Raw genomic sequence first — 16159 nt, forward strand, 5'->3', positions numbered from 1 at the left:
TTGTCCACGCTCTTCTCTCTGTGCGGATGCCCGTCCGCCCTGGAGCAGATATCATGGGTGCCCACTTCTATCCCTTTACTCACCTGACCAGCACCAGCTCATCCATCAAGATCCATTTTACAGGTTTGCCTTTGTAAAGGTGAAATGCTACTGACTGTGGTCCGTGCTTAAAGATGGCACATAATTTTCCCCGTAGTATTATTTTGATACACAAGCAATGTTTTTAAAACATAGAACTTACAGATAAGCAAAGAAATGTCTAAATAAAATCACCTAAATCCCTACAGAGAAACTACTGTTAAGCCTTCTACATTGTTTTTTGGGTTTTTTTTTTTTTTTTGCCGTATGTGGGCCTCTCACTGTTGTGGCCTTTCCCGTTGCAGAGCACAGGCTCCAGATACGCAGGCTCAGTGGCCATGGCTCATGGGCCTAGCCGCTCCGCGGCATGTGGGATCTTCCCGGACCGGCGCATGAACCCGTGTCCCCTGCATCGGCAGGCAGACTCTCAACCACTGTGCCACCAGGGAAGCCCCTCTACATTGTTTGAACAGCATTTGTTTCCATGCCAGCCTCCCTCACCAGATATTCTTCCCTCTCGGTCAGTACAGGGGACCAGTGCTAACCTAAAAATTCTAAAATTCATAGATTATATTACCAAAATTTCCCCAGATTCCAGTAACTTGATGTTAAAGAATAATGGATATGTTTATTACCTGTAATAGATTAGTCTTTGCTGCATTCTTTTGTTTATTTCGTAAAATTAATTTTGCTATTGTATATATACCATTTTCCTGGAAGAATAAAGATGCCATGTTATCAGTGACCAGCAACAATGCTATGGAGATACACAGCATAAAGAAGGAAGGAACAATTTTAAAATATTAAAGAAGAAATGTTAGTATAATTTTGGAATCAGGAGTAAATATTACAGGACAATACTAAAAATGTCAGTGTAATACTTTTAAACATCAACGACTATCACCACATCATAAAATCTCAACTGTCGTTAAAGATTATAAATAACAAAGTATATCAATTAAAAGTGATTTAAATACTTTAAAAACAAAGAGTAGGGGGCAAAAAAAGGGGGCAGTAAAGGGATCCAAATGCCTTTATATTTTGCATTTTAAATATCTAATTATGAAATATTTCTCCCTTTATTGTTTTGTTAAACAATACATGTAGATAAACTAGTATAGAAAAGAAGATAGAAAAATAAGAGAAAAATCATAGATTTTTAAAAATGAAAGTTATTTGTATAAACGGTTAACATCTTTCTAGCCTTATTCTAATACAAATACATACATGGGGGAATGAACAAAAAGTATTACCTTATTGCTACATTTTTTATTATCTATTAAATACATAATTTACTGAACTCTACTCTATGTGGGCATTTATATTATAACTGTGAAGAGCTTTACCTGCCTTATTACATTTAGTCTTCATAGCTGTTCTGTGAATTAGTCTGTAATTTCCTTGTTTTATACATGACAAAGTCAAAACTTAGGCTAAATATTTTTCCAGAGGCCAAGACAGCAAGCAATGATAACAGGACTGAGCCTCCCCCTGCCTCAGCAGCCACCCTGACCTGCTGAGCTTCCCCAGGGACTCTGATCACTGCTGACATGATCCGTTACTAACTTTATGAATTTATGTATTTTTAAGTTGATGTACTGAACAAAAAAACCTTTTCTCTGTAAAATTCAACAAGCAGGAAATAACTTTTATAATAGAATAGGGTTGTATACAAATGTGTGTATTCACACACACACACACACACACACACACATATGACTGTATATGTAGTGAATTGGTTAATGAATTATGCTTTGTGTGCTCTGTGAAATCAGTTTCCTGGCAATAAATATTTTGTTTGGTGTGTTTTAATCACCTCTAGCTGAATAACTTCATGTCCTCTTAAAGTGACTGCTATCCTTAACTCATGGTGTCCTATGCCCCATAGGAATTAAAACAATTAAATTAAAACAATTCAGAATACTGGGTCATATGGTAGTTCTATTTGTAGTTTTTTAAGGAACCTCCATAGTGGCTGTACCAATTCACATTCCCACCAGCAGTGCAAGAGTGATCCCTTTTCTCCGCACCCTCTCCAGCATTTATTGCTTCTAGATATTTTGATGATTGCCATTGTGACCGATGTGAGATGATATCTCATTGTAGTTTTGATTTGCATTTCTCTAATGATTAATGATGTTGAGCATTCTTTCATGTGTCAATCCCACTACTGGGCATATACCCTGAGAAAAACATAATTCAAAAAGAGTCATGTACCAAAATGTTCATTGCAGCTCTATTTACAATAGCCAGGAGATGGAAACAACATAAGTGTCCATCATTGGATGAATGGATAAAGAAGATGTGGCAGGTATATGCAATGGAATATTACTCGCCATAAAAAGAAACGAAATTGAGTTATTTGCAGTGAGGTGGATGGACCTAGAGTCTGTCATACAGAGTGAAGTAAGTCAGAAAGAGAAAGACAAATACAGTATGCTAACACATATATATGGAATATAAGAAAAAAAATGTCATGAATAACCTAGGGGTAAGATGGGAATAAAGACACAGATCTACTAGAGAAGGGACTTGAGGATATGGCGAGGGGGAAGGGTAAGCTGTGACAAAGTGAGAGAGTGGCATGGACATATATACACTACCAAACGTAAAATAGATAGCTAGTGGGACGCAGCCACATAGCACAGGGAGATCAGCTCGGTGTTTTGTGACCACCTGGATGGATGGGATAGGGAGGGTGGGAGGGAGGGAGACGCAAGAGGGAGGAGATATGGGAAAATATGTATATGTATAACTGATTCACTTTGTTATAAAGCAGAAACTAACACACCATTGTAAAGCAATTATACTCCAATAAAGATGTAAAAACAAAAAACAATTCAGAATAGCTTTTAAAAAAAAAGATAAAGAAAATGAAATAGACTGCACGTAATATTGGGAATAAACACCATCAGTTACCTACATGGCAGTTCTTTTTAAGCTGAGTTAAAAGAGGAAGGACAAGAATATAAAATGGAATTCTAAATGTTAAATAAGACATATTACAATATTTTTAAGCCATGTTCCAGGATACAGGTGTCACCTGAGGTGGGCTCCCTCCATCGTGACAGGTCCTGGCACCCTGTCCTCTCACCTGAACCACCTGGTGGGCGTTGGTGTCGTCGAGCACCAGTTCCGTGAGGGCCGCACAGCAGGCTGCAACGAAAACCACCAAATGCCGTGTCTGTCGTGGCCATGGCGGCACTTGCACATCAGCAATCTCGCTCCCTGCCTCAGAGAATTTTGTTGGCAGAGACATTCCTCAAAAAACACTAATTTTCCCTCTGGCACGTCTCTGGGAGAAAGGCACCTGAGTTGTGCTGGCTGGTACCTTTCTTCTTCGTGTAGCTCACATGCATGCACACCCCATGGCAGCCTGTGGGGCACCCCTAATGCACCCCGCTGTGCATGGAGTGGGGGGGGGCAGGCACCGTCAGCCCCATACCCAACATGTGCCCTGTGTGGAGCACGTGCTCAATGTACATGGACAATGGTCAGGTAAATAGTGCGTACTTTAAATATATTATCCAAATTAACCCTTATAATCCGAGTATGAACTACTTTAGAGGGCTAACAGGTTAGGCCACAGAACTTGGCAAGCAGAGGAAAGTTTGGGGTGTCTTTAACCTGCAAGTCCAACACTGGTACCAAGAAGTTTCAGGCATCCACATGAATTTAACTTCACATTTTTTAAGTTATAAATATAATTAATATTATCATTATAATTTTACAATAGAATAATACAAGGTTAAACAGTATCAAATAATGAAACATAATAATATGATATAAATACCTGCTTGAAGAGAGAAAGTATTTTCTTGTATTTCCCGAGGGCTGAAATCTTCTGACAAATGAAGCTGCTGGATTTGGCCTGCCGCATTGGCACTAGACAGGCTTCCAATGGAGGAACGATCAGAAACAAAATTTCTGTCCCTGAAAAAGAAAAGTTAATGCACAGACCAATTTATCAATGGTAGTTCATGGTCAGTGCTTTCTGATTCCCGTTTTATAAATCTTTGCCTCCCCAGGTCATAAAGTTTTCTCCTGTGTGACCTTCCAATCCACTCAGACATGATTTTTGTGTGAAGTGTGAGGTAGGAGTCATCTCTCTATTTTTCACATGGCTGCCTTTGTTTTGAACTCTATTCTTCTGCCATTTACTTGAATACATCTCAGCCTTCATCATTCTGAGTTTTGTCTTTTTCCATTAAATTCCAATCTTCTTTTATTTTAGGAAAGTTCTCTTCTATTAGATGATTGAGGCTTTCCAAAATTTCCTTTTGTTTTGTTCTCTACCTTAGGGATATCAATTATCCACGTGTTGAGAACCCATCTTCTGCAGGCCATATCCTTCATTTTATGTTGTTCTTATTCCCTTGTCTTCCTCCTCTGCATCGTGTGTAAGTTTTCAAGCACGCCCTTCCTTTCACTAACTCCACATTTTTTCTGGTACTCAGTCTCTGCATGTTGTTCAGTCCTCATCTTCTTTCCCAGCTTCACAATCATTCTATTCTCCTTTTTACTATCCTATCATCTCATCTTTAATCTCATTTCATAAACTTCATGTTCTGTTTAATGTCTTTGATAAAATAAAGCATTTGTTTTTCTGTTTACTTAGTGCAACATCTTCCACAATAGATCATTCGTCTGTCTTTATCTGCTTTGTTCCCTTCTGTTTTACATGGTTGCCATGTTTTTTCATGCATTTATTTTTATGGCAGCAGCTCTATGTAGATTTCTATATACCCAAACGTAAAGTGGATGGAGTCTCCCTGGCCTCCCTCCTGTGTCATCTGGGCCCTCTGCCCTTCTTTCGGGGAGCATAGGGAAGGTAATGGAATAGTTGCAGTCAATGATCTTTAATTATGTTAAAACTTGAATTTTAGGGATCACTCTATCTGATCAAGAGTATGTAACCTTTTAGTAACTGCCTTTGAGTTTGGGACTGCAGGTGAATGGGCGTGAACAGATTTCCTATAAACCACCTTGACAACAGAGGCTGTTCATACTCAAGCCAGCAGACAACCTGGCAACCTCACCCCTTGTACCAGCTCCAGGCAGCCCATCTCTGAAAGGATATTGTTTACACAGCTGGTGTAATAAATTCTCCCAGAGCACTGAGCCATATTTAATATAGAGTAAGTATTGACATACATCTTCTTCCCAGGGAAGACATTTCTAACATTGTACCATAGAAGTGGACTGGGAAAATTACTCTTTAGATGTGAAAGAACTCTTTTCTATCAAGAATGGTTCCTCCAAAAGGGGAAAACTAGTACCTTATATTAAACTCAGTTCTATGTTGTCAAAAGGCAGGTTTTGTCCTTGAAGTATTGCTTAACTATTATATAATTTAATTTTATCATCAAGAAAATAGCTGCTCTCCACGAGGGCTACCCACAGCCACTGTAATACGTATGATGGACAAAAATAACCACCACCATCATCCTATAAACTCAAGTGGAAAAAAACCCTTGCAATCATAATTACTTTGACTGTGGGGCTAGCTCATTATGCCACAATACTAACGAAAGATTTATAATTTATACTTTAAAGTACTTGAGATTTTTATGTGATATTCATAAAAGCAAGTAGATTGTTAACAGTCTACACATTATTTCCTTGGTTTTGGTAATGACAGAAATTGTTAACAAAGTCACGGTTCATATCTCTAGTCTGTTCTTATGCTTTGGAAAGTTCCTTCAGAGAATGGAGCTGATGACACATAGCTCCACAATATCAAGTTATCAGGCACAATAAGCACAAAGTCTGAATAATATTGATTTGATAACAAGTCATATTAAAATTGATGTTACTCTGCTTTTATTAGAATGAACTTTATTTACATACTACAGATAACTGTGATCTTTTTCCAGGCAGATATAATCCTTTTCAACTTTGATTCAGCACCTAGGGGGATGAATTATGCTCTATAATAATTTTAGGTAATAGATCCTTCCCATTGGTGGTACCAGTAATATTGTTATTCAATACTTCAATACTTGTAATACAATACCATATCTACTATTTTTTGTTATTGTTATAATTTTTGCAACATAATTCAAGAGAATTTCAGTTTGAAACTATTTTAACAAGCCATTCCTTCCCCAGATTTATGGCTTTGAATACCACCAGATTCTTTTTTTTTTTTTTTTTTTTTGCGGTACGCGGGCCTCTCACTGTTGTGGCCTCTCCCGTTGTGGAGCACAGGCTCAGCGGCCATGGCTCACAGGCCCAGCCGCTCTGCAGCATGCGGAATCTTCCCGGACCGGGCCACGAACCCGTGTCCCCTGCATCAGCAGGCGGACTCTCAACCACTGCGCCACCAGGGAAGCCCCAGATTCTACTTTTAAAAGAGAGACAACAAGGTCTTAATCCACCTCAGAGCACTGCCACGGAGATTAGAGAGAAAAGAGGAGCAACTGGCCCAGGGTCAGTAACATGGAATCATTTGAATAACCGTATTTCCCCCTATTTTAACTAAGGATCATACATCCGTTACTTTAATGCAGGCTGGTGATTCAAAAAATATGTCAGGGCTCCCAAGGAGCTGAAAAGATGAACGCTCCTGACATTGATTTAGAGCCTGTTTGCAACAAGTAAAAATGACTCTGTAGAACATGAATGACCAAAGAATGGGAGGGAGCCAGCTGAGCACATGCCCACCCTGCCCTCGAACAGCTGAGACCCCAGCCTTCATCAGCCAGAGTGAAGCAGGCCAAAGCCTACTCTGACTCACCCTCGTAAAATATGAAGAAGCTGCTTGATGCCTCCCCAAATGCGAATTTCCACACTGATCTCAGGGTCCTCACAAATCTGAACCAGGATCCAGACGACGCTCCACAGCAGCTGTAGGTGGTCTGAGTGCAGCAAGCTGAGGAGGATGGGGACACCCTCGTAGAGCTTCACCTGCTCTCTCACCTGGCGCTCGGCACAGAGCAGGCGCAGCAGCTCAGCCGAGAGCCTGCGAGGGATGGGCGGGAGGGGAGACTCAGCTCAGTGGTGGCTTGACTTGATTCACACGGAGCTGCCGACATGCACGGACGGTCGCGCTAACAGGCTCTATGTCACAGTCAGCTCATGTTCTCTGTAGAGGGCTGGATCACAGCCAAGTGTTTGCAGCTCTATGGGCCATACAGTCTCTGTCATGAGTACCCAGCCATGCCAACATGTGCAAAAGCAGCCACAGACAACACATGAAAACCAATGGGCATGGCTGTGTGCCAATAAATCTTTATTCACAAAAACAGGCAGGGAGCCAAAATTAGCCTGCAGGTCATAGTTTCTGGACCACTTTCTAAGTCATATCCTCATGGTATCCCCATTAGTCTGGCTAAAAAACCTACTAACGAGCAAACAGGCATCAAGTACATACAATGGGACCTGAATTATGCTCAAGACAAAAGAAATATAAAAGCTTTATCCTAGTCTTCAGAAACTTACTATGTGATTGCAAAAATAAGACATTAATACCTGATGGCAAAAACACTATGATCCAGGGAAATTAAATGCAAAGTGCTCAGTGAATATCTGGAGAGTAAAATAAAGATAATGATGGCATAAGACATAAGGTTCAACTAAGCTCTGAAACATTATGATTATAGACGTTTCATAGAGCTGTCCTGAATCCTCCAGGCTCACACTCTGAACACTCTTCCTGGATGGTGTTATTTATTCCTATGGCTTCAAACACTCCCTCTACCCTGGCACTGTGATCTCAGCCCAGGCATCACTCCAAACCTATAGAGGTTCCAGCAGTCACTTAACTGTTCCACAGGCACTAACCCCACTGTTTCTAAACTCAGTCATTATCCTCCTCCCCAAATCAGCCCTTCCATTTATGTCCCCGATCTGGACTCAGGACACCACAGTCTTTTCAATTTCCAAGCCAAAGACTGGGAATCCTCCAAGACACTCCCTTCTTCTCCAACCAGTGGAGAGCCTTTGGTGCCCCCTGTTTCCTGGGCAAGCACTGGGGTTAATTCTTCTGTGAGTCCTGCAGCTAGCTAAACCCACTGCCCCTCCATCCTTTTGAGCCTCGATTATGCTCAAGATATAAGCTTCTCTGTCACTCTGCTCGCCAATATTTCCATTCTCATCCTGCTTCACAATTCCTTTCCCTGAGCTAATTTTCCATGGCTCCTCTCCCTCCCAAACTTTTATGCTCTGACATATGTTCTTTGGTAGACAGTACTCTTCACCTTCTCAAACTTTCTACACCAAAAATACCCTCCTTGTTCTAAGTGGATCTCATTGTGTGGCTAAATTCCACACTCCACACACTGCAATCAGAATAACTGTCCCCACAAAATCAATCTGATCATGATTAAAATCTGTGAGTCTCCATGTTCATGATAAAAACCACACTACTAGGCACAAAGAGCCCATCATGACCTCGCTAAAGGTATCTCATCTATAAAATATAGAAAGAGAATTGTAGATCAAACAAGTTAAAACACAAAAGTGCTTAGAGCAGGGCCTGGCATGTAGAAGGCCTGGCCAAAATTAGCTCTATTTCTAACTTATCAAAATTAGCTCTATTTCTAACTTATCTAACTTATTATCTAACTTATAAGCCAACTTATCTAACTAGTTTTCTGGCAGCCTACCTCCTGCACTCTGCTGTAGCTGCGCCCACCCATGCACGCTCCTCTCTCACACAGCACTGCAGGCCTCCAGGTGGGAGCATATTCTGTTTTCACTTGCTCTCTTCCTCTGCCTAGACAACTGCTCCTTCTTTTAGGAGACTTGGCATGACCCCTCGCTCTGATTGGAGGTGCTGCTCCATGCCCTCAGGGTATCTATCCTGTGCATCCACTGACCACACCACCTACAATGTTGTGGTGAAACTGATGATTTGTGTGTCTGCCCCTCTCCTACACCATGCAACCATATCTTATTCATCTTTGGTTTTCCAACACCTGTGCAGAGGCTATTGGGTGAATCAATTCAGACAACCAAGTCTAAGTATAGTTTGTAAAAGAGGGTTAAATTGGCTTAGATGAAGAATTCAAGGGATTTACTATGAGTTAAATGTCAGTGTTTTATTGCTTGGGATTTCTGTTAACTATTTGCCTCTTTAGAAAATTATGACTTACTCGACTAAATATCATATGATGCAGGTAACCTAATAAATATCTGGATACAGTAAGTTTTTAGGGCAATAGGTAGTTCAAGTGAAAATGAGTTCATTTTACTTTAGATTCTGTTTTGGTCATGAAATAAGTCAGTAGCTATCTTAATGTATTTTACTTGCCTTAAGCAAAATAGATTTTAGGAATCTAATCACTTATTCAACACACAATCTGAAATTACTGAAAGTAGAGCCACCTCAGAGTTTCTTTCCTTAAGGAGACAGGATGTAAATAAATGTAATAAAAAATATTAAAGATGTAATCATGAGATTTATATATTTCAAATCTATGACCAGTTCTAGAAGTAAAGCAGGACCAGAGACAAATCGATATATCTCTTTGCTATTGGTTACTTTATATAAACTTAAATAGAAGATAAATGCCAAGTTGACGCATGATATTCAGTTAACAATGTAAATAACATAAGTAAAATAATAATAATCATTTTCATTAAATGTCAGACACTGTCATTTTCCCCTGTTAGCAGTCCTACCTTTTGGAAAGCAAGTCATATTCATGTAAAATCATCAGCAGATTTTCTACAATGTTGAGTTCACTTATTTTCTCCCTACATTCTGGACTACAAATTGAAAAGTATTAGTAACTATGAAAAATGTATTTTACCATATCCATGTATTTAATATCTTAGCCCTCATATTATCCCAGGAGGAGAAACAAAATGCAATGTAGCTCTATGGGGCAGGGCTACATTAAACTCCAACATTCAATAAGTATTATATGTCATAAATTTAAATTTGTTTAATAACAGTATGATGATAACATGATTTCCTTTGGAGAAAGGGAATCATATGCTGTTCACAAAAAAGCAATGATCAGCGTTACTCACAGTAGCCAAGATATAGAAATGACCTTATATATCCTTTGATAGATGAAGTGGTTAAAGAAAATGTGATATACATATTTATATATATAATTGAATATTTATATATAGTTATAATTGAATATTGTTCAGCCATAAAAAGTCCTGTCATTTGTGACAATATGGATGAACCTAGAGAACAATCTGTTAAATGAAATAAGCCAAACAGAGAAGGGCAACTACCATACGGTATCACTTATATGTGGAATCTAAAATAAACAAACAAAACCGACTACATAGAAACAGAATAGAATGGAGGGTGTTTACTAGGGGCTGGAAGTAGGGGGAAACAGGGAGATGTAGGTTAAAGGGTACAAACTTTCAGTTATAAGAAGAATGAGCACTAAGGATCCAATGTGCAGCACAGCAACTACAGTTAATAATATGGGGTTGTGCACTTGAAAGTTGCTGAGAGATCTTACATGTTCTCGTCACAAAACCAAAAAAAAGAGTTAACTATGAGAGGTGATGGATGTATTAATTATCTTGATCTTGGTAATCATTCCACAGTGTATATGTGTATCAAATCATTATGTTGTACACTTCAAATACATAAAATTATATTTGTCAATTAGTCCTCAATTAAGTTGGAAAAAAACCCAAAAAACAAAAAAGCAGTGATCCACTTACTGGTATAAAAACATATTTAAAGCTTTTTAATTTAAAATAATCATAACATCTGTAGGGGTTATCTAGAATTTTTTAAAGGGCAAAAATATTTGAAAATGTTAAAATATAAATAGGGGAGAGAATGAAGAAAACAAGTCAGGGAGATTCAACTTCCAAGACATATTGTGTAATTTTGAAAGTAGAAGTAACTGAGGGTTGGATGAAAAAACTAGGTAAATATTTCTAGTCAGGGAAAAAAAAAGAAAATTTTAAACTGCTTTGCTGCTCCAACTTAAATTCTAAAATGATGCTTTTCTATCCCGGATCCTTTTCAGTATAGTTATGGTACTTCATGTTTATTTTTCACAAATTTTAACTAAGTAGATGACAAAATAAATAGAGAAACTGATCTATTTTGCATTTCTTCCATCTGAGTTGCTAAAGCAGCAGAACTTATTAAAATACACTCACCTTTCAGCTAAACTAGCCACAGCCAGAAGGGCACCCAACAGAACGTTAGTATCTCGGGCACTGAGTAAATTTACTAATGTCTGAAAAATGAAGTAAAATAAGGTTTAATTATGTAAGTACTACAAGCTTCTTGAACAGTATGTTTCCTTCTAAAGATCATAGAGGCTTAACCTCAAAATTTGTTAAACATTCACAGTCCCCAGTTCTTAAGGGGCAGGCATCCACCCCCTCTTCAGACGAGCTCCTTGTAAGCATTACTTGCCCAGGACAGGAAGCAAAGGGACCACGATACATGGCCCTCTACTTCCAAGTGCCCACGCTGTCTGCTCTCTGCCTTCTGGTAGCGACCAGTCACTGAGCACTCATTCTGAGTTGGGCATTGGCATTGTGGCAGGCACTTTCCAAATTATGAAAGTACTTTTTCAACAAAATGTTGAAGACTGTCATTTTTTCCCAAACTAAGCAAGATATGCTAACACTACCAGACAATCCATTTGCCTCTCAAATTTCTGAGTAACATCACTGAGTTGGGAGTCGTCTATATCTTATCAGTCACCTTCTCGGGATTCCCATTACTACAAATTTACATATTTTCCCTCTAAATTTTTAGAACTCAGGGTCCCCCAAAGCACACACCCAAACATACTTCAGACCAGAGCTGTATAACAGCTCAGACCTGTTATTCAGACCTGTATAACAACTACTAGGCTGATTTTGGGTTTCTATTATGTGGGTTTTTCCCCTTTATGATCTTATGCATTTTCTATGGAGCTATTATTATCTTTGTTTCTCAGATCCCTTCCTCTTTTTCTTTTCTCACTTTTTGCTTTCTGTCTTCTAACATAATATTTCTCAAAATGCAGTCACTGATATATCATTTCACAATTTTTGTCATGTCCACCCTTAACACCTTAATGCTACTCAAATATGTTCTTCAAATTCTAAGTGATATCAGTGAAATATATAGCTATTGAAATAAAAAATGTTGACCTGTATTATCACTAAGAATCACCCCCCCCCCCATACAATGAGCAGCATGTGTTAACACATTTTAGGCAACTTTGCTCTAATATATGCTGGAAAGTGGCTTCCTGGGATATAAAAACTCAACAAATTATTGAAACCTGGCTCTAGGCAGCTACCAGCTAAATAGTTTTGCTGTAAATATAAATGTAGTCTGTTTTGATTAAACCTGCATTCATTCATCTTGAAATATGTATTTGACCCATAGGCTTATAATACTAAACCATCTTATTATGAAGTTAAACCATATGAAATTGACCTACACACCAGGGTAATTTCACATGGTTCAAACTAATATAACCTCATGTGTCAAATGGAATGTATTTATATGTATACATACACATATATGTATTTATTTATTTATTTGTAAACACACACCTAGGGTCAGTTTATATATAGTCAAGGTTTTACAAGCAACATTTAAATTAAGCAATAAACTTAGTTGATTAAGCAATAAAGAATTAAATGACATAGAACAAAGAAAAAAGTTTCAGAAAACCTTTACTTGCTGTTTCTATATTTACTCCTTAGGCAGGTTAGCAGAGATTGGCAATTTTAGGCTAGGTTAGCAGGCTTGAGAATTATAATTACACATGGCTTGACCACAAGGGCTCTGGACTCTAGCATGTGAACCACCACCATATGAAGCTGAAGCAGGAACTCCTTCTGGGACCACTCACCTTGTGGGCTCTGCTTGTGGTGACCCATTCTCTTTGGTCTTTGACAGCAGCAAGTTTTTGAAAAATATCTATAAAGGAATGGAATATCTCAATGAGGGATTTGAAGCTTAAAGGGGGTCAGTGCTCATAGAGCCTCAGGTCTCAAGTACTGATGGGCAAGCAAAGGAAGGACAAATGGGAACACAGGCCACACAAAAAGGACAATGGAGGGAGGAGGGACAGGGTTGATTTTTTTTACTTCAAGAATCACCTTTCAAGCTCAACTAGTATTTATTATATATTACTATAATAATAATAAAATTTGGAGATAGCAAGAAAATTAAACCTTCCCTTCCACTTAAAGCTGAATGAGTTCCTTAATATCATTACAAGTTCATAGTGAAACCTATTCTTCAAAGATAGTCCCCATAAAGATTTCATGTGATGGACTTAGCAAGGTTCCTCAGTGGAGGGGAACGGCTGGCCTCACAGAATCTTCCTGGTCCCTGAGGCTCACCACAGATTCCTCTCTCCCTGGAATTGAGAATTAAGGTCCTGTCCTGTGCACACAAAGAAAGTGGGCTCACTCTCACGAGAGCAGGAGTGTGCACTCATCAAATCCAGGGAGCACGGAAGGTGGGCTGGGAAGAGCTTCCAAAAAGAGAAGCTTTGTAAGTGGGTATTGTTATTACCCCAATCTTACAGATGAAAAATGAATAGTCTCTGACATTTTAATAGAAATCGAAGGAGGCAAAAAATATTTTTACCAAAATTTGTTTTTATGGAAGGAAATCTCTCTTGCACTAAATAAACTAAGCTTGTGCTCAATGAAAATCTTTTAAAACATGAAATCGGGTTTTTCAAGGTAAGAACTGTGATTTAAAAATCTCCCCTCTGGGTACATTTTGCCACTGAGCATAACAGCTGGCATGGACTCTCAAGCTCATAGCTGTGTGGGGACCCCCGTGAGTATTCAAAGCGTCCCCCCTTCCCTGCTGCAAATGCTATGCCCGGAAGGCCAGCTGCGGCCCGGGACCGCGCTTACACGTCATGTTGACCAGCTTGTCCACGCTGTGCTGCGCCTCCCCGGAGCCGAGGTACCCGTGGGCCACGATCTCCATGTACTGCGGTGGGGGGAGGGGGAGACCGACAGGCGAATCAGAGGGGAGGACGCTCAAGCACACAGCAGGTGAGGGGAAAGGTTGTGCACTTCTGAAAATGAGCTGTAGGTGGCACAACAGCTTCACCAAACAATACTTGGTGCCCCTGGGCCTGCTTCACTCAAGGGCAGAAGGGAGTGGGTTTCTGGGTTCTTGGCTTCTGTGGAACACCCCAAAGTGGAGGGAGGGACCTGGAAAGATTGTTTAAACTCTCAAAAGTCCCAGGATGACTCCTAACTGGATAAATTTGTGTTGCAATTTAGCCTCCAAATAAAAGATACAAGTAAGATGCAATAATATAGTACATAGAATTTTAATTCTTCAATGTAACTTTTCAGCAGAATTTTAATAACACACTGCATATATTTTATCGACCTTATGTTTTATAACATCCTAAATTATATCTAACCAGCATACAAGCAGATAGCAATAATCAGAATGAAATGTATGGGGTAGTCTAATAATCCCTCACTGTGGATGACTGATTGTAATAAGTTCAGAGAAACACACATAAATTTCTGACATTTTAATGAAAGTAGAATGGATAAAAAGATCCTTTACAATATAATTTTATTAAAGATTATTTCATTAAATGAGCTAAACCTCTAGCCAATTAAAAATTTTCTTAAAAATAAAAACAAGATATGTTTTATCAATTTCCCAATAAAAAAATAATAAAATAGATTTAATATTAAATTGTCATTAAAATTAATCATCCATTAATAACTCAGGATGAGTTTGTAGGGCCACGGGTTTATTATGAAAATTATTCTTTCCATACATGGTATAGATTTCAGGAGAATGGGCTGTTTCAACTGTTTCCATGCCTGGAAATTTTGTTTGATTGTATTAGTAAGCCCAAACATTGGACTGTCTCAGCATATATATTCACCTCCTTACTTTGCCTCAGTAGTTACCAAAGCAGAAAAATAAATGAAGTCAAGATCATTCCTCACATTGTCATTTATTTTTAATATTTTAGTGAGCACAGCAATTCTTTTTTGTGTGGAAAAGTTATGAACATCTTCATAACCAATATTTTCTCCCACCATTTGGTGTGTGCAATGCTGAAGCCTGGGGCCTGCCAGACAACACCTATTTATTTTCTTTACTAACTAAAGACAGGTGACCTTTTATATTGATAGAACTTTCTAGTTTCAACAGGCTGGGTAAAGTGAGCCCAATTAGCCAAGAGAAAATGTCACGAGTCCCTGCCTGCTCTGTGTGTATCCTGCCTCATGCTCACACTCACAACCCTGCCTGCTCCTCTCCTTGGCATGCAGCTAAGGTAAGAAAGACATCTTCTGTCACACACCTGTGTAATCTCTGCCTAAAAGAGAAAGGCAAAACCAGCCACCACAAAAGGAATCTTACCTGAGCTAGGTTTTCAATCCCACCCAAGCTATGGAGTATTTCCTGATAAAATAAAAACAACAGAACACACATGAAAGATGAGAGTGGTGGGGGGAATGTATTTTACATGCAATCTATTTATTAAGTTATGAGTTTTAATTATTCTTTGAAGACCCACATTCTAACATAAATATGGAAAACTTTAATGTTTTCCAGTCATACTATATTTAAGATAAGTTATTAATAAATATGAATGAAAGTTGGGTTGAGATTAAGAGAATGTAAGTATGCTCAGAACTGCAGCCTGACTCCTAATTCTTTTTACTTCCTCTCATGTCATCATAAAATGTTAGAGCTGGAAAAAGCTGTTAGATATCATTCCCTTCAACACCCTCATATTACAGAGTAGGAAAACTAAGACCCGGAATGGTAAACCATTTGCCTAAGTGACAGAGCCTGGATAAGAATCCAGCATCACTGAATCCCAGGACCTTCCTCTAGGCCTCTGCCTAGTGTGGCCCATGGACCAGCAGCAAAAACACCATCTGGAGCTGATTAGAAATGCAGAATCTCCTACTCCCCCCAGACCTGCTGAATGACACTATGAATTTCAACAAGATCCCTGGGAAATTCACACGCCCAATAAAATCTGAGCAGCATTGCTCTAGTAGACTAGACGACAGGGCTTCTCCTTAAAATGATGTGGCTTATCCTAAACTAATGTAAGGATAATCATTGCAAAATGTCCTCGGATATAGGTCTTTAAAATCAATTCCCAATAACAAGGCACTG

At 38.9% G+C, this 16159-nt stretch overlaps 1 protein-coding gene across 1 annotated transcript in view; it reads right to left on the reverse strand.

Annotated features, from left to right (window-relative positions):
* NEK10 (NIMA related kinase 10) overlaps window positions 1–16159 on the reverse strand; it is a 325535-nt gene that overhangs the window by 255583 nt on the left and 53793 nt on the right. Inside the window, exons 8-16 of the mRNA XM_033864502.2 lie at window positions 15389–15430; window positions 13900–13978; window positions 12876–12943; window positions 11173–11252; window positions 9706–9792; window positions 6818–7042; window positions 3872–4011; window positions 3173–3234; window positions 714–791 (exon numbers count right to left, since the gene is read on the reverse strand). Coding sequence (XP_033720393.1) covers window positions 714–791; window positions 3173–3234; window positions 3872–4011; window positions 6818–7042; window positions 9706–9792; window positions 11173–11252; window positions 12876–12943; window positions 13900–13978; window positions 15389–15430 — 861 coding nt within the window. The remainder of the gene's footprint in view (window positions 1–713; window positions 792–3172; window positions 3235–3871; window positions 4012–6817; window positions 7043–9705; window positions 9793–11172; window positions 11253–12875; window positions 12944–13899; window positions 13979–15388; window positions 15431–16159) is intronic.

This window comes from Tursiops truncatus, chromosome 10 (genome assembly GCF_011762595.2).
Source record: "Tursiops truncatus isolate mTurTru1 chromosome 10, mTurTru1.mat.Y, whole genome shotgun sequence".
NCBI classification, from domain to species: domain Eukaryota; kingdom Metazoa; phylum Chordata; class Mammalia; order Artiodactyla; family Delphinidae; genus Tursiops; species Tursiops truncatus.